Below are 26808 nucleotides of genomic sequence, written 5' to 3' on the forward strand. Positions count from 1 at the left end.
ACAGATTCCACAGGAAGCACGCTGCTGGATATGTGTGACAAGCATGATTTAGTTGTATGGAGCAGTACCAATTAGTGTGAAGGTCTCATAACAATGGAGGCAGGAAGTCTGCACTCGACGATAGATTATGCACTTGTGTCACATAGGATGTATAATAGATTAGGGGTAATGAGCACATATGAAGATGGTTCGAGAAGTCTAGGTAGTGACCACGAGCGTATCAAGTTGAGTTTCGGCAGAGAAACCAATGTAGGACTGAAGCGAGATGAACAATCAGAAGAGAACTTTTTCTCAGAAAAGCAGTTGGAAGCAGCAGCCGAAAAAATTGAGAAAGTAATTAACTTCAATAACACGGAGAGTTGAGCGAGTTGGTACATACTGCTGGGAATAACAGCGCTGAGACGAGGGACAAAGAAAGAAGCGGACAACAGGACCCGCGCTGACTAACAACTGAACGTTTATTAGAAAAAACATGCAAAATATACTCCTTTGACAACCACGGGCGCGTGCGCAACGCCAAAAGCCACAATGATTAATCAATCACTTGAATCCAGATACATTAGTTCACAGTCATAAACTGTTACAGAGGGGGTGCTCACGCATGAGTCAATGTTTTTATGAATATGAAACGCTTCAGTGATTTTCTTTGTTAGTTTATATTTGTGTTTGTACAGGATTCTAGTTTTATTAAAAATGGGTGTACATGATTTTTCAGAAGAATCAGGTTGGTTATTCCGGGGAAATTTCCTGTAGTGTAAAGCCTGATTTGAGGATGGAGCCCCTTTCAAAGAAGTGTTGTGGACTCGTACGCGGGTATTCAGGCACCTTCCTGTTTGACCTATATAGGTCTTCCCGCACGTGAACGGCACTTCATACACAACCCCTCAGCACAAGGGATAAACCTCAGGTCATGCTTTATCTGGCACCCTTTTTCAGTTTTTCGTTTTTTTTTCCTCTTCCCTGGCCTTTCTATCTACAATGGCACATAATTTGCCGAGCTTTTTTTGTGCAGAAAATAAAGCATCATCGCCATATCTGCTGCCCACTTGCTTCAAACGGTGTGACGTTTGGTCAATGTACGGTAGAACAGCAATTTTCTTATCTTTTTGTGAAGGTTCCTGAGATTCTCCCTTTTTGACCTTTTTAAGTATCTTACTGCAAGCAAGTACTCAAACATCATCTGGAAAGCCCGCAATTCCTAGCCTCTGAACCTGCTGATTAAAGCTCGTGCTGATACCCTGCACGCATGACTTGTCAATGGCAGCACCTAGGCAAGAAATTGCTATGCCACATTTAACTGCCTTCGAGTGCGCCGAACGAAAACTGAGGAAAGGCTTTTCTGATTTCTGTAGGAAGGACCAGCACACAAAATTTACGAGGGTAATGATACAGAATGGACTTATATCAGACTAACTCGATTACTTGAGCTACAGCTAGCTAATGCGCGAGTCAAGCAAAAGGGAAAAGATTACGCAAACTCAAGAGTTAGTGTGAAGAGGAGGTCAAGAAGGCCATAGAGGAACGTCAGGAAGCATCCAGGGAACACAGCTATTCCAAGAGTGGGGAACCAGAAGCTGAAGTAGACAGAAAACGGGACATCCTCATAAAGTGTAGATGAGACACATCCTATTTGATCAATGAGAAAATTAAAAGTAAGGGTGCCGAATGGATGTCAGAAGTAAATAAGATGGATAGAAAAGCAGGTCAGAAATTTTGGAAACATCTCAACTCCATGATTAATAAGACTAAGCTAGAACAAAGGTTTATTGTTACAGATCAGGGTATTAGGCTAGATGAGGCTGAAGCAATGGAACATATAGGAACAAGAATGCCAGAAAAAAATTTAAAAAGAAAGAAATGTTTCAGGTTATTTATCGAAGGAGGATACCCAGTTACCGCAGTTGTTTCGCTTGAGCAAAGAGAGTTGGAAAGGGAAGAGAAGGTTTCTAGTAGCACGTCGACAGGACCAGATGGTATTCCGATTACTTTAATCAAGAAGCTAGTACCAAACTCCAAGCAAATGTTAATAGAGGCAGTGAGCAAAATGATGGTAGATGGCGAAGCCGGCGATGGATGGCGATTAAGCAGAATGAACATGATATATAAGGGAAAGAGGGACAAGGCTGACATAAACAACTCCCGTCCCCTTACAGTGGCGTCTGTGGTTTACAGGGTGGTGATGCAGATTATAAAGGACAGGATGCAGGCTTGTGTGGAGAACGAGGGGGTGCTAGGGGAGCTACAAAATGGGTTCCAGAACCAAAGGAGGTTGGAGGACAATCTGTTTTGATTGAAGCAGTGTACAGAGATTACTGAAAATGAACCCAGGCCGATAAATGGCTAGCATTTCTGGATATCAGGGGAGCCTACGACAACGCTATTCAACAGGATTTGTGGGACATACTGGGCACATTGGAAGTAGAAGATGGAGTAATTACTTTTATAAACGATATATGCAAATGTAACAGAGTGCATATAAACTGAAAAAAATGTATCAGGGCCTATAGAAATAGAGCGGGGGCTTAGACAAGGATGTCCTCTTTCTCCTTTGTTTTTCATGTTTTACCTGGAAGGGTTAGAGACCAAACTAGAGAAGAGCGGATTGGGCTTCAACCTAGCTTTTTTCAAACAAGACGAATGGATTAAAAGGTCACTACCGGGACTAATCCACACAGATGATATAGCGGTAATGGAAGATAATAAGGAAAGTTTGCAGAAGTAGATAGATATCTGCGGTGCAGAGGAAGATAGATTAGATTTCAAGTTTAGTAAGGAAAAATCTGCAGTCATGATATTTAATGATGAGGATGGCGAGCATAGAATGCAGGAGATCACGCTAGAAGTAATGGATAAGTACAAGTCTCTTCTGGTGTCAATAAATAAGTGTGCAGAATATTTGACAGAGCTTGAAAAATATGTAAGGGAAAAAACTACTACGAACGCAGCTGTCATGAAAAACAGGGACCGTGGAATTATAATAGGTACGAAGTGGTAAGAGTGATCTGGAAGGGGTGAAGTTCCTAACCTGAATTTAGGCAATGCGTTCCTGTGCATGAGTCCAGAGGTTCAAGGAAGGTTAGAAATCAAACAACGCGGCGTAGGGAGGTTACATTGGGAGCACGTGGCAATATACCAAATCAAGGGGTACAGGGCGATATGGGATGGGCGTCGTTCGAGGGGAGAGAAGGTAGTAGTATGATAGCATTTGAGGAGCGATTGAGAATAAATGGGTGTGCTTTAGATCTGGTTAGACCTTGAGTGACGCGATAGTTACAGCTGGCCGAGTCGAACTCGCTCAGGTCGCATTGCAGTCAGTCTTTCGCCGCTCCGTTTCGCTGGGAGTTCCTTCTTCATCTTCGTCCCTGGACGTGATTCACTCTTTCTACCGCTCCACTCTCCCCCCCCCTCCCCCCTTACTCGGTTTCACCGGTGCGCCGCGCCGCCGGCAGCTGCTCCGCACCACGTGACAAACACGCACCCCGTGACCAACCACGTAACCACGTAGCGGTGCCGTGGCTGAAGGCTCAAAATTCTAGCGTAATGTAGATATCCCTACAAAATGGGGGAAAAGCAGTGGGCTACGAAAGTTTTCAGGTATCTGTACATGAGAAATGTGGACACAAAGTGGAGAAAGCGAACTAGAAAATAGACAAGCAAATATCTGGACAGCAGTTGGGTGGAAAATCAGCAATTATTAGTTAAGAAAAAGGTGAAAGAAACAGTCGGGGCTCTGTGGAAAACAGGGATGCTGACGAAAATGGCACTGGGAACATACAGGATCTTTAAGCAGGAAATTTCCAATGAAAATATCCATGATAATTGTAGGAGAAGCTCTTTGTTCTTCGAGGCCAGGACGGGAGTTTAGCGGACTAAGACATATAGAGTCTTGTACCATGAGATAGACACGTTGTGCGTTGCGTACGGAGAGGAGGAGGAAATGGCTGAACATTTGATTCCTGTCTGTAAAAAGCTTCACCCTGCAGTGGAAAGCAGTGGGGCTGATTTATTGAAAGCATTGGGGTTTAAGGACAATGAAGGAAGAATAAATTTTAAGCAGGTAGAAGCAACCAAGCGAACGTTATCTTCCTGGTGGCTAAAATCATGACAAGAGTAAAACTTTACGAGTCATGGCTAGGTGGCATGAGCCACCGCCCGATTTATAGGGTGCAGCCTCATCCGTCCGTCCGTCCGTCCATCCATCCATCCATCCATCCATCCATCCATCCATCCATCCATCCATCCATCCATCCATCCATCCATCCATCCATCCGTCCGTGCGTCCGTCCGTCCGTCCGTCCGTCCGTCCATCCATCATCATCATCATCATCATCATTCTCATCCCGGTACAGAAAATTGTGGGATGAAATTAAGGCTTCTCGTCATGGCTTTCGCAAGGGGCTGACGTGTTCTTTTAGCATGAAGCGTACAATACGCAACATTCTTACACTCACACTTCAATGGTGATTTTGGTAATGGCTGGTATAAAAAAAAAGGCATCTAAATTATCTCCGTCTAATTTAGCAACCAAAATTTTGCACGTTTTTTTTCCTCGTTCCATTTCTTTGTCTGCTGAATGTGCACCGGGTATTTCAGAGTACACTTTCGAAAATTTTCAAAAAAAGGCTTTTTGGAGTAAAAATGTGACTTTTTCGGCATTGTATTACCAGTGTTTGTGGGCACCAGAAAGCTGGCGAATCGTCTTAAGTAGTAAGCTAGTTAATTAATTTTTAATAATTAGCTTTTTATCTAGTAGAGTTATTCGCCTAGTTGCAATTAGAGATTTGTAGCCACGGTCGTAAGTAATAGCCATATCGGCTTCTAGAATTTCGAAAACGCGATTATTGTCGGCGCTGTCGCTCGACAAAATTTACCTACATCGTGCCAAAATACATGCGTTCTCGAAAAGCATGTAGGCAAAGCGAGCTTTCCAATGCACGAAACTAGTAGAGAAGACAAATTTTGTCGAGCCACAGCGCCAACGATAGTGGCGTTTTCTAAATCCTAAAAATTTATATGGCTGATACTAACAACCGGCATAAAACTGGCGGTGGTTTAGCTGTGGCTAAACCTGGAGTGACGCGATAGCTACGGCGGGCTGAGTGGAACTTGCTCAGTTGATTTGCAAAGTCAGTCTTTCGCCGCTCCGTTTCGCTACTTCTTCTTCGTCCTCTTAAGCCATGACACATAACCACGGGGGGAAGGGGGGGGGGGGGGGGGTTGGCCAAGGTATAGTGGCATAAACAAGGAAATTTCCATTGGAGATAACGACAAAATTTTAGCACCAAGCGTGAATTTTGAAAATAGTGTCATTAAAAACGACAGAAGAATATTTAAAGTAAAATAACAGACAGCACTTTGGTGAAAAAAAAAGAGCTCGAAGAATTTTAAAAGAATTAACAAATCAACCTTCCAGTTGCAATTATGTAATCATTTAGAATCCCACGAATTGAACCCAATTCAAATCATTTGGTGCTTGCACCAAACGATAATAACACTGGCAGAGATAACGGGAGCCCTAACATCGACAGAGGAACCTCCAGGTGAGTCTTCCTCAGAAGTGCGAACTGTGGACAGTAGAAGAGAAAATGGCCTACAGACTGAACTACCCCGCATGCGTCACATAGGTTTGTCAGTGTCAACGCACACCTGAAGAGATACAAATTCAAAGTGGGAATTGATTTTATTTATCAGTGTTTAACGTCCCAAAGGGATTCAGGCTATGAGGGACACCGTAGTGAAGGTCTTCGGAAATTTCGGCCACCTGGGGTTCTTTAACGGGCACTAACATCGCACAGTACACGGGCCTCTAGAATTTCAAACTGGGAATCCTGCACCGCTACCACGTCATTGATACCTCACACAGCCTGGTTTTACACGAAAGGACATTCCAATTATAGGCTAAGTGCTGATAATCAGTTGTATTTAGGAAGAGATCCCGTAACCTGGCTGATACGTCTTGTAAGCACTGAAACCTGGAAATCGCCAGGAGGCTGAGATTCGCGACAAGATGTGTCACTGATCCTTCAAGAGCCGACCTTACTAAGTAATCAGCCACCTCATTTGAATGAATACCTGCATGGCCACAGACCCAGACAAAACGAACCTCCTTCAAAGTGCATGGGACAAAAAATCACAGGAAACGTCTCAGAGAATCTTTTTTTGATGTTTAAAGGGAGACTAAAACTGACAAACAATCAGCCAGAATAATAATGTGAGACACATGACATGAAATTTTGTGCAGGGCCAATCCAAGAGCCAAAAATTCTGCAAAGAATATTTGAATATAATCAGGGATGCGGAAAGAATAGCTCCAGGCCAAATCCTGCGAAGAGATGCCGACTGCAGCTTTTTGGCAGCTGACGGAGGCATCGGTCGAAACTACCGTATGATAAAGGTATTCCTCTATGTGATCAGAGAGAAGACCGTTTAAAATGTTTACCGGCATGTGTTTTGAATGAGATGGGAAGATGTGGTAAAAATGAAATTCCACTGCTGCCGGCGCGTCAACAACCCACTTCGAAGAAATGAAATCAACACCAATCCGTGTTAAAAGGTTCTGCGTTAAGACAGTTTGTCGCATTTAACCGTGGCCAATGATGAGAAAATAATAAGGCCGGCTGCGACACAAAAATAGGAGTACTGACATCAGTCACCGGATCCAACGACCCGAGGAAAGTTCCCACCGTGAGTATTTGCAAGCGGGACATTAGATGAGGAATACAAGCTTCCAGATAAAGCTGGGCGTTTGAAACTGATTTTGGGAGACCAAGGCAGAGGCGGAGAGCACGCCTTTCCAGTCAGATTAAGGGTTGAATCTTGTAGTTTGCCCTACCAGGAAACATAATGCAACCAAATTCAAGTATAGGTCTTACATAGGCTTTCTATAATAGCAATAATGTGTCGTGGCGCATCCCAAACTTTTTATTGGCGATTCTTGTAAGTCGGCCTAGAACGCATTCTCTTTTAGACATATTGTTCTTTATATGAAGGTTCCAGTCTAATGCTGGGTGATAAGTGACAACTAGATATTTAACGGATTCCACTTGTGGAATCTGGTTAGGGCGATGAAGTAATGAAATGTGCAAAGGCGTGTGTGGACGAAATCCAAAACGCCGCATTTGTCAACATTCAGGCTTAAATAAATACCTTGCAACCATACTCCAAGAGCACCCAAACATCCCTCCAGAATCTGGTAAAGGGAATGGATATCCCTGGCCGAGGTGAAAAAACTATGTCATCTGCATACACAAAAACTGTTATATCAGGACGAATGGGGATGCCACTAACGAGAATATTAAAAAGCAGCGGTGATAGCACCGATCCTTGCGGCACATCTCTTGATTGATAATATGTATCAGGAAATAGGCTTCTCTCTGTGCAGTAAATTTATCTGTCCTTAAGAAATTGAGATATCCATGAATAAATGTAGGTTGGAGGATGTAACTGAGCAAGTTTGTTAAGTAGTATAGTATGTTCTACACTGTCACAGGCCTTTGCTACATCAAGAGTTTACAAAGCTGAAACACCCCTTCTGCGTAGTGAAAGCCGAATTCGGCTCTCTAGATCCACATGCGCGGACCATATACAGCATCCGCGACGAAAGCCAATCTGTGCTGATCTGAGACCGGTGACGTCATGAACATGTTTTGTGAGGCGACTGTGCACTCTTCTTCATAATAATTTGACTAAATTTGAAGTTAGCGCATTTGGCCGAATATTATCATGGACGTATCTTTTTCCTGCATCTTCCGTCAATAAAGTAAATTTCGCTGTCTTCCAAATGATAGGAATCCATGCATGTTTCAACGAAGCATTGGCGATAGCTAAGAGGTCGCTTGTATAATCCTGGGCTAAAATTTTAATCATACCAACAGTGACACCTTCTTGTCCTGGAGCTGCAGGATGCAACATTGCCAGGATTGAGAGGAGCTCTGATGCGTGAACCTCGGTATAATCCAAAGGGGATGAGATTGTGCACAAAGGGACGTTTCTCTGCGTCTGGAAAAGTGAAGTCAATCCCTGAGCAATACGCTACAGGGTTTCCTGAGCCTTTTCTGTTGATAACACTGTTGAATTAGTGAGGAAAGGTACTGCATAACGCTTGTTACGTTCTATGAATCTATACAGGGCCTTGCGATTACGAGGATTTGAAAGATAAGTGTTTAAATTTTGGTTATACTCCTCTTCGGCTTTTGAAATTGTTCTTTTGAAAGATGCACAGAAAAATTTGTAATTTAACCAATTAGCTGGATTGTGGTTGCGGGATAACCTCTTCTAGGCCGCTTTTCTGCTACGATAGGCTTTCTCACAATCTTCTGTCCACCAAGGAGACGGCTTTTTATTAGAGGCTGCTGCGGGCACAGCGAATATTGAGTGGCCTACTGCATATTGCAAAAATGAAACCGTATGCTGCGCTCTGTCACCCCGACTTGTACTAACTAAAGAGGCAGTTGAGGCGGACATCAGATTTTTATAAATATTGTGGTTGAAAAATATACGGGTTACACAACTAGTTTTGAACGGAGATAACCGGATAGTGAAAGTTATAGGAAAGTGGTCACTAGATGTACCCGAATCCTGTGTCGACCAATCAGTCACCTCTAGCCTACCTGCTGATAAAGGTAAGTCAATGGCTGAGCGAGCAACCGCTCGAATAAAGGTTATACCTCTGGAATTGCAGCAGCGTACAGCATTTGCAGACAGCCACGACCAGAGAAGCTGGCCGCAGGAATCACTACGACTTCCCCAGTCACTATGGTGACCGTTAAAATCTCCTGCGATAACTTCACTGCTTCTGCCAGTCACCAAGCTTTCTAAACACTCTGTCCTGCGTGCACCTAAAGAAAAATAGACATTAGCAATTGTAATATCCACACAATGCGGAAATGAAATTTTTATCGCTAAAACCTCAGTCAGCAAGAAGAATTTTCTTAGAGATAGATGCCTGATGGCATAAATGTTTAGAAAGCGTGGTTACCAAACAACCTCCCCTACCAGCATTCCGATCTGACCTGCAAACTCGAAAGTTTCTTATTGAAAATGATTTGCAAGGTAATAACCACGTTTCATGTAAAAGCACAATATCAGGTTTATGTTTGTTAATGAGTATTTCTAGATATGGAAAAGAAGACAATATGGAGTGGCTATTCCATTGCAACACTTTGATCCCTGCCATGTTTAGTGACCAATTTAAGAGGCAAAAACCGCCCGCGTTAAGGATATCAACATGGGGAAGAAGTTTGGGTGGTCCTTTTTTAGCTTTCATCAGCGGAGAACTAGATTTAGATGGTGACGAGGAAGTACGGCGCTTCTGCGTAGGGCACGACGTTTCGACATGTGTTGTGCAGATGTCAGTGCGATATGCACTGCTAGGAACAAAGACGTTAGCTTGGACCTGGGGAGCATCAGGACGTGATGTTGAGCGGCTAGCACTAGCTGCACAAGCTGAAACAGATGCAGACGTTGCTGCCAGAGCGGAGGTCGATGGTGACACAGACTGAACAGACCCAAACTGAGCCAACGCCTCAGAAAAAGTGTTTAGCATTAGCTCAACCACATTATTAAGGGCTTTTTCTACTGCTGTCACAATTGAAGAAGTCAAGTTGGACTCAATGTCCCCAACAGAAGGGCGCGCACGACTAGCATATGAGTCTTTTTTCCTGTTAAGAATAGCGTAAGCATCGGTTCCTAAGCACCTCTTCTCTTTGATAATTTCCAGCAAGCTACGCTCTTCACTACGTTTTGCGCAGTCGGCATCATCAGCTGAGTGGATGTTGCTACAGAGGCAACAATGAGGCTGCTATTACAGTTGTTATTACAGACTCAGTAGCAACCCGCGAGCCATTTACCTCTCTACTACAGCGGTAGACTGAAAGCACCCTGACTCCTGCATTCTGAAATTCTCGAATTTCTTGCGGGGACGATGCTGGGTCGACTACACGTACGATACCCTTGATACATGCAAGCTGTTCGGGAATGAATGGTTTCACCAGCAGTGAGCCGAAAATTTTGCACTGAAGCAAGTCTGCAACACAAGCGACGTCTGAGGATTTGCACACAATGCCTCTACTGCCAAATGGGCGCACCTCAGAGACCTGCAGATAGCGGTCTGTCAATGATCTTAGCTCCTGTTGAATCTGTTTGGGGGTTTTCATTTTGATCGCACCCTCACCGACTGGGACGAGAGCCACGGGAATTGCATCAATGCCATTTTTTGGAAGGGCTCAAGCGGCAGGCTTTGGACTGGCAAGCTGGCAAACCAAGCTGTCAACCCTCCATCTGCGGAGGTCAATGACATCTCTCAGCAAAACGCACCCTCTCACATGAACTGCGGCTTATCCTATGCCTTGGCCAAAACCCCCAACGTAGTACGGGCTCACCAAGATGAACAAGCCGGAACCACCACCAGAAGCAGAGAACAGCATCAGCCAGCAACGACACGTTCCTCAAGGATGCGTGCCTCAAACCAGTCCAAAACCAGGTTAATACTTAACCAGCTCAATACCTAAAACTATTCACCGGTTTTCTGGTGTCCGTTTCGCTGGGCAGTCCTTCTTCATCTGCGTCCCACTCTACACGACGCATGTGCACAGCTATGGCAGCTCGGTTTCGCCGGCGCGCCGCGCCGCCACCGCACCACGTGGCTGGTCACGTAAACAACCACGTGACGAACCACGTGACCAGCCACGGTGCCACGCCGCCTGCAGCTGCTCCGCGCCACGTGACCAACCACGTGACAGCGTGGCGGCGCACCCACGGGGTGAAGCCGCAGCCACGTTGAAGGCTCGAAATGCTACCGTAATGTAACTATCGCTACAAAATCTCTAATTGCAATCAAACGCCTAACTCTAATAGGTAAAATGTTATTAGTTAAGGTAATTAGTTAAAACTTAGTTAACCAGCTTAATACTTAAAACGATTCACCGGTTTTCTGGCGTCCGGCAACAACGCCAATAATATGTTCATAAAGAAACACTTTTATCTCAGAAAATATATTTTTGAGAATTAGTCTTTCCTTAAACACGTGGTATAAGACACATAGACAGGGTGTGGTAACTTCAGGCGCTGCCACATCGTCGCCTATTGATGACCATACACGGCAGGTTGGACCTGATTGTTTTAAATTCCAAGGAATAGACTGCAACACGCATTAAATATCAAAGTGTGAGGAAATTTTCTTGCTACCTTTCAGCAGAACTGTAGTCTGTTGAGAAAGCTTACAGTTCAAAGCTCCACTGACATGAATGGCGCGGTGGATTGTAAGCTTTTTGCTGCAGGCGATACATCATTTTCCTTGCAGCTCAAAGTAATTTTGCATGTGTAATTTTGAATACGGTGACTTTGAGCTGTAAAACCACATACATCGGGCCTTTTAGGTGTACTCTCAAAATATAAATTTAAAGAAATCTACCAATCTGATTTGTTCTGCTTTTTTATATGTATCAAGGGAGGAAGTGTTAAGTAGCTAAAGGCAAACCATGTTAAGAACCATCTGAGTGCCGGCTAAAAGTTGAAATTAAACACGAAAATTACACACGAAAATTTTCAAGTATGGAAGCAGCTTTCAAAGGTGACAAAGTACAATGAACGGAAAAAAAGTACCACCATATAGGAAGAGCGTGACGATTTGTGCACTTTCACGTCTCGAAATATTTTGCTGTTCAGCCGCATAGTTTACTCACACTCAGTCCGCGTTGCTTGTCCGACGCATACCTGGTGTGTTTAAGGCGTGTCTTGCCAGTGATACAGATGAACTACGTGCGCCAACCATTCGACGAACCACATACACGAGAGAAACACGAGGACTGGCGCAAGGAGTTGCGCCAGTCGTTGTGTTTCTCCCGTGTATGTGGTTCGTCGAGTGGTTTGCGCACATCGTTCATCTGTATCACCATGCACCAACTAGGCCCAGCAGAAGTGTTATTGGCGTGCCAGGGACCGCAGTGCGACATGAAGATTGGCGTAGATGCGAGAGCAGTGCCAGATCAGCTTTCTTCAGAAAAGTATCAACCAGGAGAGGAGCTCTCAAAATAACACAATCGCACAGCGCAGCTAGGGACTGCCCCTCCTAAGCCATCGTTTGAAGACTGGGTCAGTTCGCAAAAAGCATGAGCACGCCGCGGAGGGGACCAGGCCCACTCGTTTCTCCGCAGCTGCGCACGGTGACGTGATTCTTCGCCGGCTTACGGTGGAGCAATTGCCGGCAGAAAAGGCAAGGCTAAACCCACCTGTAGCATTAAACACATCTACTCAACTCAACTCTTCGCCGGCGAATATTAGTTGAGTGCTTTTTCGTGCAACGCTATGTTGCCTCAATAGGCAAGCACCGTCGAAATGTGTGGACAGCAGCGCGGAGGCGACAAGCAAGAAAGCGCCGGGTCTTAAGATAGCGAAAAGCAGACTACGAACAGGAAGGCGTGTTACAAACACGAGCGCAGAGTCTAAACCAGCTTCTGTGGCCCGTCTTATTATTAGGGGCATACATATGTCCTCTATGAACGAAGAAACGTTCATGAAAAGCGCATCTAATGTTATGTTGGCGATACAGCTGTCGCTGGAACTTCATTCGTTTCTTTATATTTTTTAGTGCGCTGGCCTTAAGGCTCTAAATCTCGAGAAACCCCGTCGTCTGTTTGTCTGAAGCTAGCTAGACCTGTAGAAATAAAATAAATATGGCCCCGACTGCGCCACCACTCACTTTCGAACCCTTGGCGGCGGGAACAGGGCCACTGCACGAGAGCACTATGCTATCGCCGCATTCGTTTTCTTTTCCCCAACCGATCATCGAGAGTATTTAACTGCCACTCTCTTGCGCTCTGCATTACATGTCGCCGTCTCCATCAACTTTCATCCGTGTGCAATGGATCCAGAACACACCCCTATCGCAGTGCCTTTTCAAGGTTCGTTAAGCGGTTTGAAAATTTTATTTTGAGCTGCCACTAAGGCACCTAATCAACAAGTTAGGCCATCTTTGCCGGAAACCTGACCTTGAAACCTTAGCCTCGAACCCAAAGAGAAATAGAACGCGACCTGCTAGAGCACATTCTTCAAATTATGCGAAGAAAGCTGGATCACCTGTCATTTTTTTATCAAAACATTGATGTCCCTAGTCATATTTTTGTGAGACGCCTGCGACTAGCCGTGGAGCTGCGGCTATCAAACGTCATAAAAATGCCATACCTTTCCTTCGAGTTTGCGGGTCCGTGAATGAGAAGAGCTCTGGAATTTGATTTGCGATTTGCTCAGAGAGCCAGCCATGTTTGTGCGATCACAAAATGTTTCTAGTGCTCCCGAGAAATACCCTCTCCCTCAGGCGTAGTGTCGCAAGTGGCAATAAATAATTAGCCTTTCGCACTTTTTTGGGGGTTTTCTTAACTCGACAGCATAGGACATGACCGCTATGTGTTCTCATTTTGACCGCTGTTTGACTCTTCTTTCCAATTTACTTTTAATAATATTTCTAGCTGTGTATATATCAAATGCGATTTCCAAAAGGAAGCGTCAGTTATGGCTGAGGGACTGTGCCGTCTACTTTGGTGGTGTGCCATCTGCCCCTTAGTGCAGCGTTTAGATATGAGCCTACACCAACTTCATCGATTATCAGCGGTAATGCTGTAATTTAAACCAATATTGCGGAAACGTTTTGGAATAATAATTTTTTTTCTTGCTTTCCACAGCAGCGCTGTGGATGTAAATACGTCAGACAAGAGACAGGAGAGTAACCGCAAATATTTCATCTCGGTTTAAACGCACATTACACTATGCCTAATAGTTTAGGCTCACCAGTGAGCTCAAGGTTGCTAAGGGGTATCGGACGGTAAACATGGCGGATCGGTAAAGGGCGACTATATTAGATATGGGGTGGCCTCTTCTTGTTGTGCCTTGTGGCGCGTCTACAACTGACACCGAACGAAATACTCAAGCCTTTTGTTGTTGCTGTTGTTGGCTTTATAAAATGGCATATACCCACAAGGGCGATTGGCCATAACCAGTCGGTGACTACCTGTATGGAAAATTGCATGCGACAAACATGGCATGATGTAAAAAAATTGGGCAACTCAGTTTCCGTTACACAGCTGGGCGAGGGTGGTAAGGGGCCTAACAAGCTTAAATTAATTCGAGTGAGCGATTAAAAGAAAAGAGGAAAAAGAAACAGAATGGCAAAAAGGAAATACCAAAATAAACGGTAAAAGGGGTATTACGAAACCTTATGGCGGTAGAGGTTTTAATTCTAAAAAAAATTAAATGGCATAGTAATCATTTCCATTCGTATCCCCACGTATAGAAGCGCCAAGCGATAAAACAAGCGCAGAAGACGGGCCCAAACGGAGATTCTGTAATAAGACTACTTGCAGTGGCCTAATTAGCGATGAGTAGCGACGACAATAGAGAAGAAAGGGCTGTATACGGTTTCCGGGTGAGCACAGAACTGACACAATGGGGATGTCGCCAGATCAGGCCTGTAGAGGTAAAACGGTTATTGCGGCAGAGACAAGGTAGTCGCGTGAAGGAAATTACAAGTTTGTGAGATCGCCAAGCTGTACTCCTCCAAGAGAACAGGAGGGGCTGAAAATCGTCCAGGGAAGTAAGCGCTGATGCGCAAAATTCTCTCATCAAATTGTACGTAAGGAAACTTGCCGCCGTAATGAGCGCACAGGCTGGAAGGGGGTCAATGATCGGACCACTCAGTGCTGCCTTCGCTAAAGCATCAGCTCGTTCATTTAAATCAAGGCCCCTTTATTCGGGAATCCAAACAAATCGAATTGATTGGACATATGGAGGGTTCAGAAATTTTAGCATTCGAAATGACGGCGGTTCAGTAGACGCGGACAGAGAAGCGCATAAAGATAATCAGTCCGTAATTATTATTAACGCGGAAAACGAGTTGAGGACCTTACGCAGCGCAAGAGCCACCGCTATAAACTCGGCCAAACACATAGACGTGATATCCGGAAGACTGATACGAAAAGACTAGTCGAGGGATTGGGAGTAAATGCCTACACCTCCCTTTTCTTCAAACACCGAGGCATCAATTGCAATTGAAATAAGTGAGCGTAAAGTCTTCAAGTAGTACTGCAACATACTATTTAAAAACGGGAAAGGCATTAGTGTGGCACTGCGTCGAAGTGTATCATCGAACATGATGTCCACAAATGAGGTGATGGACCGCACCGGAACAATTTCAAGTATTCGCAAATTTAGTCGAGAAAGCAAGCATTAAACTAAACAAATTTTGGGGGTTTGAACACGAGACCATCTGGTAACTTACAGCTCCGCTCGCTGACCAAGGAAAATCAACTCAAAAGCATGTAGCTCCGAATCGCAAGAACGTTTGACACCGTCAGCGGCCAAAACCTTGTAGCAAGCGATGGCTTTTACTTCTCTTGTAGCTACAGCATGCAGACCTCTTCTTTAATAATGAATGAATAGCCATCGGGCATGCATTACACAACTTTCGGAAAGGACCTCCTCACACTGGCAGTTGAGAGCACAGTAATCCACATCACTCCCTTGCATCGGTGCCAATAACGGTCATATTATTTCATTGATTTATTGATTGGTCTACAGATTGTGTTGGGCGCACAATAGCCTTAGATGAATATGCGCCACTAAACCCAACACAACACAACACTCATTGATTACCCGATTAGAGTAAAAGCTGAAAAGGCTTTTAGAGCCCTAACGGAGGGGCAGGCGGGCCATAGAATTTACGGCACATTCTTAAGGTAAAAACATTAGATGACTCATCGATACAAAAACCCGACGTCGCTGACAAAGTGCCTGTTTTCAAAAGTCGCAATTTCTCGGAACGGTCGGACGGTATCACAGGAGGCAAAATACGAAATATTAAAAAGCAATAGTCTGTAAAGTACATAAAACTGCACCATTTACAGAGGAATTAAATAATGTTACAATGGAGGTGAAATATAATTCGTATAGAAATGAAAAAGAATTCAAATAGACTTGAAATGCATTCACATTACTCTTTCCTTAAGTGCTCCCGGCAATTTTTTTGTCATCACCGTTTGAGTCTACTTGCTTAGCAGACCATGCTGTAAGCTGCACGCGCTTGGTACTCAGAAAAACGAAAGGCCCGACTACTGATCCGGAGTTCCCGGGATCGAACCCGACCGCGGCGGCTGCGTTTTTATGGAGGAAAAACGCTAAGGCGCTCGTGTGCTGTGCAATGTCAGTGCACGTTAAAGATCCCCAGGTGGTCGAAATTATTCCAGAGGCCTCCACTACGGCACCTCTTCTTCCTTTCTTCTTTCACTCCCTCCTTTATCCCTTCCCTTACGGCGCGGTTCAGGTGTCCAACGATAAATGAGACAGACACTGCGCCATTTCCTTTCCCCCAAAGCCAATTATTATTATTATTCGGTCTCTGCGGACGCAATGTAAATCTCATCCCTGTGGGCTTTTAAAATAAAGCAGTGGATGACATCTATGATTTTCGGACCAACTGGCATAGAGACGGATTCACTTAAGATGTTTGTATTTTTGTGTCCATAAAGTAGGAATGAATGCATAAGTAGACCCCAACGAGACGCCGCACGGTGACTAGTGACTGCAAATCGTAAAATCAGCTATAAAAAACGAAATGAACACTGTATAAAACTCGCTTTTTGCCTTAACTTGGGATACTGATATGTCGAAGAATAGCCACTGGCTGAAAAAAACTCTGGGGGTTTTATTCCGTATAAACCAGGAACACTATTTGTAACAGAAGGCAAGAATAGTACGCTCGTAAAGAAGGGAAACGCGATACATCAAATGCGTAACCTCAGGTGTATTTCAAGCTTGCATGTTACACGGCAGGTGATTGCTTCCCCGGAAGGGGTTTCTTGTGCTGTATAAGATTAATCGTAGGTTGAATCGCTGTGTCGGTGTCTATCCTCTTCGGGTGCACTGGCGCTCAGGTATGCATTCTCCGCCCTGGGTGCGGATGTAGCCCCGACGGCAGAAACATCCGCTCACGCACTGCAGCGTGCAGGCCTGGGCCGGTGGGCGTCCGCAGACACGTGGACAGGCGCTGCCGCATTGGTTGAACGCCTCATTGCGGCCACAGCGCCGACTCGGACGACCACCTGTGAGAGGGAGGAAACCTTGAGAACCCCAATTACCCAAAAGAAGCACACGGGAAGATTTTAGGAAAATTTGACAAAATAAACAAAAATTCTTGAATTTTATTCAATTAGTCGTCAATTATTGAGCTAAATCATGTACATAATGTTCGATCAGCTGTACAATGCGCCTGCACAGACTGCACGGACATATATTTCACTGCTTCTAAAATACAAATCTGTAAACGCTAAAGCTATCGACCTGTATAACATTCACGTGATTGTCAGCACAAAAGAAAGTTAACTACGGTCGAGTGGGGAGCCTCAGATTGCTTCGCAAACGTTTCGACAAGAGGACTTGTCTTCGTAGGCATACAGTCTTTTGTTTTCGGCATAAATAGTGAACCTCCATTCGTCTTGAGCTCCCACGGGCTTCAAGAGTGCCAACATCTGCAGTCATGGCTTCCTCAATCACTGGCGTAGGCTGATACGCTTCTCGAATTGCCTATTACTGATAGCCTGCAATGGTTACTTATTGCACAAAGCATGCGCTCATCATAGTGGCGGCCGTCTTTTCAAAACCTGCGTGCTCTGGTGCTAACTGAAGGAAACTTGAATCCGTTGCAAGTAAGTTATGTGAGGCATTACAGTCACTCAGAGAAAACGGGAGCCCTGGTCCTGTGAGGCAACCCATAAGCGCAGCGGTAAGGAGACCTGTCCCTTTTACTGTAACTTTCAAACCTTTATTTTGCAAGAACCGTTAGCCTCACTAGGAAAAAGATGCCTTTCTGTAAGAGACACTGGCACCGCTGCAGCTACGTCTCAGAGAACGGCAATTGACGCTATACTAAAAAAAGTTACTTGCGTGGGGCTGCTGCAAGAAGATACTCACGCTGTGCTTCGGTGAAGCCGACGACTAGAACGACCAGCAGAACTGCGCAGATCACGAAACGGGACTGCATCTTCAAACCTGGAGCAACAAAGTGAAGATATAGATTGTAGGTAGTTTGATGAACCATAGGCTCACTGCGCTGTTTTTGCATTCTGTTCCTCTCGTGCCGTCCTCACGTGTTTTTTTCAGCGGAAAGTTCCCTGCCTTAAATCAACAAGACTGTCGTGGGAAATGCTAAACAAATACCTTCGGAAGTAGGAAGCGGCAGAGGCCCCTGCCTAGATCATTATGTCGATCAGCGCACGCAACGTGCGCAGTTAATGGATCCGGCTTGTTCAGACTGCATGTCGTCGTGTCTTGTATCTCCTATTTTCGGTGTTTGCTTCATTACCTACGCTTTATAAGAAACGAAACGATGTCAATATTTCTCGGCGATATCTTTGGCTCCACTAGCTTCTTGCTCCTTTCGTACGCGCTGGAAAGTGCAGGACTCTCAGAAACCTCGCAATCAAATTCATGCCCAGCTTCTAAATACGGGCGTCAGAGTGCAGCAGTAAAGGCACGATTTTTTCTGTTTGTCACAAAGACTGCTCCTATAAAGGCAGAAAAATGATCACGTCAACAATGAATAGGCGCTATCACACAGGTTTTCTACCTCGCGATGCAAAAGTATTGCCTTTACCGTAACACTTCACATAAGAGCTTCAAATGGGCCAAGTTGGTTTGTAATCTTCGACATTGTTATTGCGCTACTCATGGTTTACACAAACAACACAAACTGCCACAAACACAAACTGTCCGTATTTGCCGTTCTTCTTTGTGTAAACCATGAGCACCGCAATAACAATGTCGAAGAACTTCACATAAGCCCATCTAGACCAACACCCCTTTTTGCTTCCTAACACGAACTCACTAGAGGGGCCTATTCTAAAAAAATTGCGCAGTATATGCCACGCTTTCGCATAGGCACCGTCATTGCGAATAGCACCCTGAATAGGCAACTAACACAAAAACAAAGCTTACTTCTCAAATTCGACAGCAAGAAATCACTAGGTCCTGACAAGACAAATAAATTCCTGAAACGCTACTGTGAGCGGGTATTAAGGTTTCTGGCTTCTATTAATATTTTTGATATGTCACTGCACGAAGGAAGACTACTATACGGCTGGCTGCTGGCAAGAGTGGTGTCAGCCTTTAAAGCAGGTAATAAGCATCTTGTGGATAACTGCCGTCCCATTTCAACTACTTGTCCGGCGTGTAAAAATTCTGGAGCATGTGATCGCAAAGCACTTAGCAGAAATATGGAAAAGAATAACCTATTTTGAAGAGAACAACACGGATTTGGGTAGGGCTTGTCAACAGCTACTCAGCATTCAGAAAGAGTACAAAGCTTTGCGGCTGCAATTATCTCCCGGCAGCAAATAGATATGACTGCAATATAATTGTCGAAGACTTTCGATAGGGTGTGCCATGTGAAACTGATTGAAAATTGTGCGACATGAGCGTTGGATCTCAGCTAATTAAAAGGGTTCAAGTCTACCACGTACCAATTTGTTGAAATATCCGGAAGCCATTCATGTACATGACGCGTGTCATCTGGTGTGCCGCAAGGGTAGGTTTTGGGACCTGTTTTATTTTTATTTTACATCAATGATATTTCAACTGGTGCGGGTGACTACATTTTGTTTTGTTCTGTGAAAAGTTTTAATAACCAAATAATTTTGAATGAATCTTTAAAACTTATTAATGACTGGTGTGCAGTATGGGACTTGAAAATTAACTTCGAAAGAACTACCTGTGTGACAGTTACAAATAAGAATCCCCAGTACAGTATACATGTGCCACTAATTAAAAAGAAACCAATTGTTCTAAGCATATTAAATATCTAGGTATCACAATTAGCGATAATTTGAAGTGAAACAAACATATCGAAAATATTTGTGAATCCGCCCAACGTAACATTGGTTTCTTGAAAAGTAGACTGCGGAATGTCACTCGCAGTGCCAAACTTGCGGCGTATAAAACTGTGGTATGACCAGCATTGCTATATGCAGGTATCGCTTGGGACCCTAACAGTCAAACAGAAACAAGCAAAAATTAGAGAGGGTTCAGAGATTAGCAGCCCGGTTAATTTTTTCGAACTACGACAGAAAACGATCGGTGACTGCGTTCCTTGGCAGGGCCGGCCGGTCTGCCGCCCTTGTCACTGAGAATAAAAATAGCACGGCTTAAATTCCTTTACGAGCTTTATAACAAAATCTAAAGTTAGATCCGAGTGTATATTTACGACCTCCACTGCGAGTATCCGCACCTTTATGCCATACAGCCTTATACACGAAGAGTTGATATATTTAAATATTCATGTCTCGTTCGAACATTGTTGACTGGAACAAACTCGATACCAGTGTCTTCTCAGGGTGCCGCTGAGCTAAATGTCTCGGCTGAGGCTGGAAATGCTTTTTTTGCGAACTTCTTCGAAGCGTTGTTCTCTTTTTCCCACCCTGTAGCAGCCCGAAAGGGATTAACGCGCCGGCATCACGTGTGTTAGCCTAGGTCTCCGCAACGCTAAACCTTCACCGAAGGCATTCACGTCTCTCGTTTCTACAAAAAGGGAGAAATCGGAGGAGGTGCATGAGTGTGGCCGGGAGTGGTTGAACGCTAACGCGCACTTCGACAGAGGTGCCGACGATGCAAGTGTCCACTTCTGAGTTCAAGTGAGCTGGCTTCACACGAGCAGGAAAGAAATTTGCCGTGCCAGTCGTACTCACACTCGCTAGCGGAAGCTGCCTGATACATTATCGCAGCTGCAGCTGCTTCCATGTTATCGAGCTTGAAACAAAGACTCTGTACTTCCCTCCTCATTTCTGAAGCGTCATGCATTCATTTCTCTGTCAGAAAGCTTTTGCGCGCACCTTACCAATTGGTAATTTTTGTTACGCAGTGTCGTCGCCTTTATTTTGGACTGCTGGCGCCAGTTTGACTGCTTTCCCTCAAGCCAAACTACCTGTCGAGTATTTACTTGTCTGGAACTGTGTATCGTGGTTTTGTACAGCACTGTATTAGAATGCCATTAATAACTTCATGCTACAAGCTGCAGATATGAATGCCACTGTCCAGTAGCTGCTACGTGCGCTACTTCCTCCACTGCTAAACGGGATTACCTTCGTCACCCTTTTTTAATGTGCCTGTTGCTTGTGCATTTGCGTGAATGATGTTCTTTGGGGTTTTATTTTGTTCTTGAATTTGAGGTTAGAAATCAAGCGCTTTTTAGAAGTTCAAATTCATCTAGAAACCAGGGTATTCAACAAATGTTTTAATTATTCGCATTTCATCGGGCCATTTCTTGCGGCAAGAATAAGGGAATATTATTTCACGCTTATGATAGGGATATACCGGGAGCCCCGGCTAAAGGTAACCAAACATTCAAAAAAAGGAGAGTCCTAACCTACGGAAACCAGCGGCATGCTATTAGGAGCCGCATGTCGGCAGTATTTTTTCGTTTGCAAGAGTTAATTATTAAACATTTATTAGATAAAATTTAATTTTTCGCTTCAGGAATAAAATGGAAATGCAAAAGTTGTAAATCATGCTGAAAAACTGCTGGCTGGAATGTCTGCAGCAAGACAGAATTTGCCGTACACTAGCTTTCTTAACCGGCCTTAAAAGATTACTCGAAAATTACAAAGCTTCACCGTGCTACTTCGGCCTCTCAATACGCGTCTCAGGGAACAAAATCCGCTCTTTTTAGGAGTGATTTCCACGACAGGGCTTAGCGTACGAACTGGGAGATACATATGTCCAAGCAGCTGTCAACGCGTGATAGCTTCCTTTTAAGGAGGGTAAATTAAGCAGCGTGATTGATTTGTGAAAAAAAATTCAGCAAGCTATTTTCGAAGACTACCTACGACTTCTGAACTGGCACCTCATTCTAGACATCAATAATAAAATGGTTAACTAACTAAAACTTAGTAACTAACTTTCAAGAACAAAAATATACTGCCGACAAGGGCACTCGCCTGTAAACAGCCCTGAGTTGGTTTCATTGAGCTAGGGCATTCCACCTTCTTGAAAATTGGGTTACCTTCAATGGGACACCCGCTATATGTGTCCGTTTGCGCTCATTATTTTTTGAATACTCTAAAGATGGTAGCCTCTACCCAGAAAGAGGTGTTTAAGTCGGTTATCTAATTTTTTCCTATGGGATTAAAACCATTTCACACCGGACATTACCGCTCTCTGCGAGACTTGTCTACCTTTGTACGCTACAAAAATCTTCAACATAACAACAGCCATTTATCAACCACACCAAAGTCTTAGAACAGGGCGCCATCAGTGTGGGTAGCGCTCGATATGATGATTCTCATAAAGAGCCTCGTCAGTGTCCGTGTCCTCAGTTTTCGATCCTATGACTGCGTTTTCGAAATTACACATTAAGTGTACCAGTCTGGGGACAGCACGCAGAAAAAGAGAGTTAAAATAATCAGCTGGTTGAAAAAAACCGCTCCTGAAAAAGTACAAGGCATCCGCTAGCTAGTTTCCCTGCGGAGCTTTGACCTTTTCAGTATAAAAAAAAACTACACTTTCAGGTGTATATTATGGTAGAAAATAGTATAAGGCGGTTTTAAATATTCAGCCCGGGACGCAAGAATTCCGTAAAATTGCGTTGTACGCCAAATAAAGGGCAGTCTTTATACGGTACCAGCAAAGGCGAACAACTCTCGCTACAGCAGAAAAAAAATTTAAGATTCATTTTCGAATGCTAAATCAAATAAAGACTGTTAGCTAGGTTGTTTTCACCTACGATTTCGAGTATGCTTTACAATATTTTAACGATGATTATTAACGTGCACCTTCGCTATCTCCGAATTTTGCTTCCAGGTCCCAAATTCGGATACCAACGTGTACATCACGAAACGACAATTTATTTGGTACCACCCGCATCTGTCTGCGACCAGTGGTTCGCCCTCCATGCCCTCCGAAGGTCACCCCCATTGCGGTTTCGAGAACTCAAAGGTCGTCGTCACAAAGGGCTCACTTAAGCCAGGCTGAACTCAACTAACAACTTTGTGCGCCGAATCGTGACAATTTGTTTGCCTCCACGTCGAACCCTCTGCGCCAAACGGGTGGGCCACAATGTTGTCACCAATAGCAACCCGAAGTGGCACCAGTGTCGGCATCCTCGCAATGGTAAATATATAGAGGAACGCCAACGAAGGGGTAAACATGCAGCCGTGCTGGCCGGCGACTGGGTGCGCACGGTCACGTGATGTAGGGGTCATGTTTTGCACAATACTACAGCAATTTTATCACATGACCGGCCGCTATATTGAAATCTTGGACGGACAAGAAACATTCGAATGCGAGTGGTGAGAGCTAACGCTCTTAGAAAGCTTGTTTTACACGCAAATATGAAGTAGTTGAGCAGCCGCATGAGGTGGCGTGGAGTGGGACTAAATATTTTTACCTTTACCGACACCACTGTATCAGGATTTAGTCACTGCATAGAGCATTGGCTGAACGTTTCCTGTTTCACTGCTGTATGACTATATTTAAAGCGCGGCGCTGAACTTTCCAACTTGGTAATTACGAAAAAGAAGTCTTTTTGCCACACAAAATCTTCCCGGGCAAAGTGCGCCAATAAAGTGCCTGGAACCCGACACATCCCAAAGAGTTTCATGACAGCGGTAGGCTAAAATATGACAAAAAAAACAAGAAAATAAAGTCTGTAGCACAATTTCGGCGCGCTGTATTCTGGTCTTCTTTGTTACGCTCTCTAGACGGCAAAGAAAGCTTCATGGAGGCTGACCTGTCGCTACGGTTTTTCTTCCAAGCTGCACAAAACATTCCGGCGTGCAAAAGGATAAGGTACATGCACGGATACTTCTAAACGTTTTTCTTTGATTGCGCTGGAATAAATAGCGGCCCATGAAGTGACCGCCTACAGTTGTATGCATGTTAAGAGCAATCCTCTACTTTATTTTATTCCTGCGCGTTCTAGCTGAGCATTTTCAGTCACGCCAAGTGTATATGAAAATACATCTCGCTTCAAAGTTAAGACGCCTGTGGCATTTATGCTAAGAGCGGAGGTGAGTTCTGGAATACGAAAGCGTATGTGTACGGAGATGCAGCCGTATTCGCGCAACCTTATTTTTTCGCAGTTTAATTCAAAAGGTGCCTTGTGAACAGTTTCCAGTACTTCCGTACGAAAGCACGGAGCCAGAAACGTTTTTTAACCTGAAATGAGCCCAAGGATTAGTTCTGGCATTTCTAGTGTTTCAGAGAAGGATGATGTCAAGCGCGCGTGGAAGGACAATTCCAACCGGTGCTCTTCAATGAAGGGAACACAATTTGCAGATTCGTGAATCAAAAGCGCTTCGGGGATAACTATGAGTGTTTAAATGGTGGAGGTAGCGCGAAAGACGCGGACGAAAGGACGAAGCAAGACGCGACACGAGCGCAACTTCGCAACTAAATCTTTATTGACAAAACAGGAATATAAACCCACCTCTTGAAAAATTTCTAAAATGAAAAGAAATGAGAAAGAGGAGAGGAAAAGCTGGAGACCAAAAGGATAAAAGGAAAATCGCTGGGCAAGATATTCAATCGAGGAGAAAAACTTCGTAACAAGACGCATAGCACACTATCTAGAAAACATCGCTGTCAACATCAAAGGACACAGAAGTAAACTAGTTGCGGGTATGCATTGATATGTTAGCTCTTCCTCAGTTAGGGCAATTAAAGGTACACCTCATCATACACCACACATTTTACTTTAGATAACAAGGCGGAGTTATTATGGTACCAGGCTCGCACGAATGAAGCAAACGTACAAACGACCGAACACCACGTTTTAAATTAAGACCTTACTGCGCAACAATAATTATTAAAGCGTGCATCTGTGATCAATACGAGAGGAACAAATTTTTTGCACAATGCTATGATTTTTCTAATTATCACTCCTCTAAATCTGAAAATGAGTATTGGATATTATACTGAAAGAGGAATACTAAATAAGCAAGAAAAAAAACAGCGCTTGTGGCATATAATTACCGACTAATTAACAAAAATATGCTCAAACCTTGATCCCTCCTAAACTGCGCATGACTGTGCGCTTGTTTATGATTGAGTTTGCAGCGTCCAAAAATATTACCGACAGGAGGCAATAATGAGCGGAAAAATTGTGCAGTAACTGAAGTATTCGAACATGCTAATGGAAATGCTGAATATATGGTCAAGGTTCCTGAAAGCATGAATGCAAGGTAGCGGGTTGTGCATTAAGGCGTAGCGTATTAAAGCCTTCTTCTCAGCTATGAAATCTTACACGCATGCGCTTGGGTGCAACTGCTTGGCGTCAATATCGCAGAGTAGAGAAATCTTCAAATGTATGCTGTACGGTGTCATAGCAACAAAGCTCATCTGCCTTCTGTGCTCTTGTGCCTGAGGCAGCCGAAAGAATTCTCAATGGGTCGCTTATGGCTTGGAGTGCATAATTCAGTATCGTTTCAGATCATAAGGAAATCAACTAAAAAATTATGCCTACATCATTACAGCCGACAGCCGAGCCTTTGACGCCTAGAGACATGAAAACAGACAAAGAATATTTAAAAACTGTAACCTCGAATTGTTCCAAAAAGGCAATGGGCGTGTTGAGTACATTACAGCCTTGACTGCAGCTCTTTGAAAATGTGCATGGCATGGCGGGGGTGTTCAGCAACTACGAGCTGTTAATCGAGCGCTCCTCTATTTTTTTTAGCCCTATCGTCTCGAGCGACGAGCTGTTGTTATGCGGTGAGTCTCCTCTCTTTTCTGGGTATTTCAGTATTTTATTTCAGTACCTTATAACTCCTTGTGGTACGGAGTAAGGGGGCCAACTCTATTCTTCCCGTGCAACGCGCTCCGGTACACGGCCTCCGGCGTGGCGTACCAGCGCTACAGATTCAAAGCTAGCACTATGACGTTGACTAAATGAGCCATTCATGCTGGTAAATGTAGCCGCCTTAGATATGTTTATCAACACCAGCGCAGAAGGTAATGGACTGGGTAGACGTGGATAAGCGTTTAGAAAATCTTAGTTAAACAGGTTCATATCCTGGTAAGCGGCGCTACGTCTTAAATCTTCTGATCTTCGACCCCGATTCAACACTATGGTGCTCAACGGACAGTGTTGTGCCAAGGATACTGCCCCTGGCGACACAGTTGTATATCAAAGACAATCGAATGTGTCAACTCACGGTTACTCCCAGAGCGTTGAGGAGTCCACGCAGCTGCAATGAATTCAGGGTGCGGGCGTCCTTGCTTGCTGGCTTTTTTGTGAATGATTTCGACAGTGCAGCACGCGCGCTTTTATCCATGGACCGGCGGCGGCGCTTCGAGTCTGAGAGAAGAAAACAGGAAAGGCACACGGATAGCGCTCCGTGTCGCACCTCCTTGAGGGCTTCGCGTCCGGCTCAGCTGTCGCGTGGCAGATTTGCTGCAATCGGTGCGTCGCACGCGCCGGTCTTCCGCCGTGCTCCTTTCCTGCTGCCTCCTACCTTAGCCAAAGCAGACGCTTACGCAGGATGTACACCAGACGCGCTGCCGCTTCGAGAATGCAGCAATGGGTCGCCTGTGTGTCGACAAACAGGAGCATCTGACAGTTCCTGTCAAATTCACAGAGCGTATCTTTGCGCGATTTTTTTCCTGCTGAAGTACGCGACCTGGCCTTGCCAGAGTATTGAAAGACTAGAACTAAGGGAGCGATAAACAAAGAAATCATATACTGCAGTCTGTTGGCCTTTTGTTTGGAAAAAAACTACCAAGCTGTTTCTTTATTTATGTATTTATTTATTCATTCATTTATTACAGTCCTGCAGC

At 44.4% G+C, this 26808-nt stretch overlaps 1 protein-coding gene across 1 annotated transcript; it reads right to left on the bottom strand.

The window, feature by feature from the left end:
* Positions 1-16670: 16670 nt before the first annotated feature.
* LOC144124686 (allergen Api m 6.03 / Api m 6.04-like) lies at positions 16671-26334 on the bottom strand. The gene is made up of 3 exons (XM_077657521.1): positions 26186-26334; positions 17956-18033; positions 16671-17087 (listed from the first exon to the last, which is right to left on the bottom strand). The coding sequence occupies exons 1-3, from the start codon at positions 26304-26306 to the stop codon at positions 16891-16893; spliced, it is 396 nt and encodes a 131-aa protein (XP_077513647.1). The 5' UTR covers positions 26307-26334; the 3' UTR covers positions 16671-16890.
* Positions 26335-26808: the final 474 nt, after the last annotated feature.

Source organism: Amblyomma americanum, chromosome 3, assembly GCF_052857255.1.
Source record: "Amblyomma americanum isolate KBUSLIRL-KWMA chromosome 3, ASM5285725v1, whole genome shotgun sequence".
Taxonomy (NCBI): domain Eukaryota; kingdom Metazoa; phylum Arthropoda; class Arachnida; order Ixodida; family Ixodidae; genus Amblyomma; species Amblyomma americanum.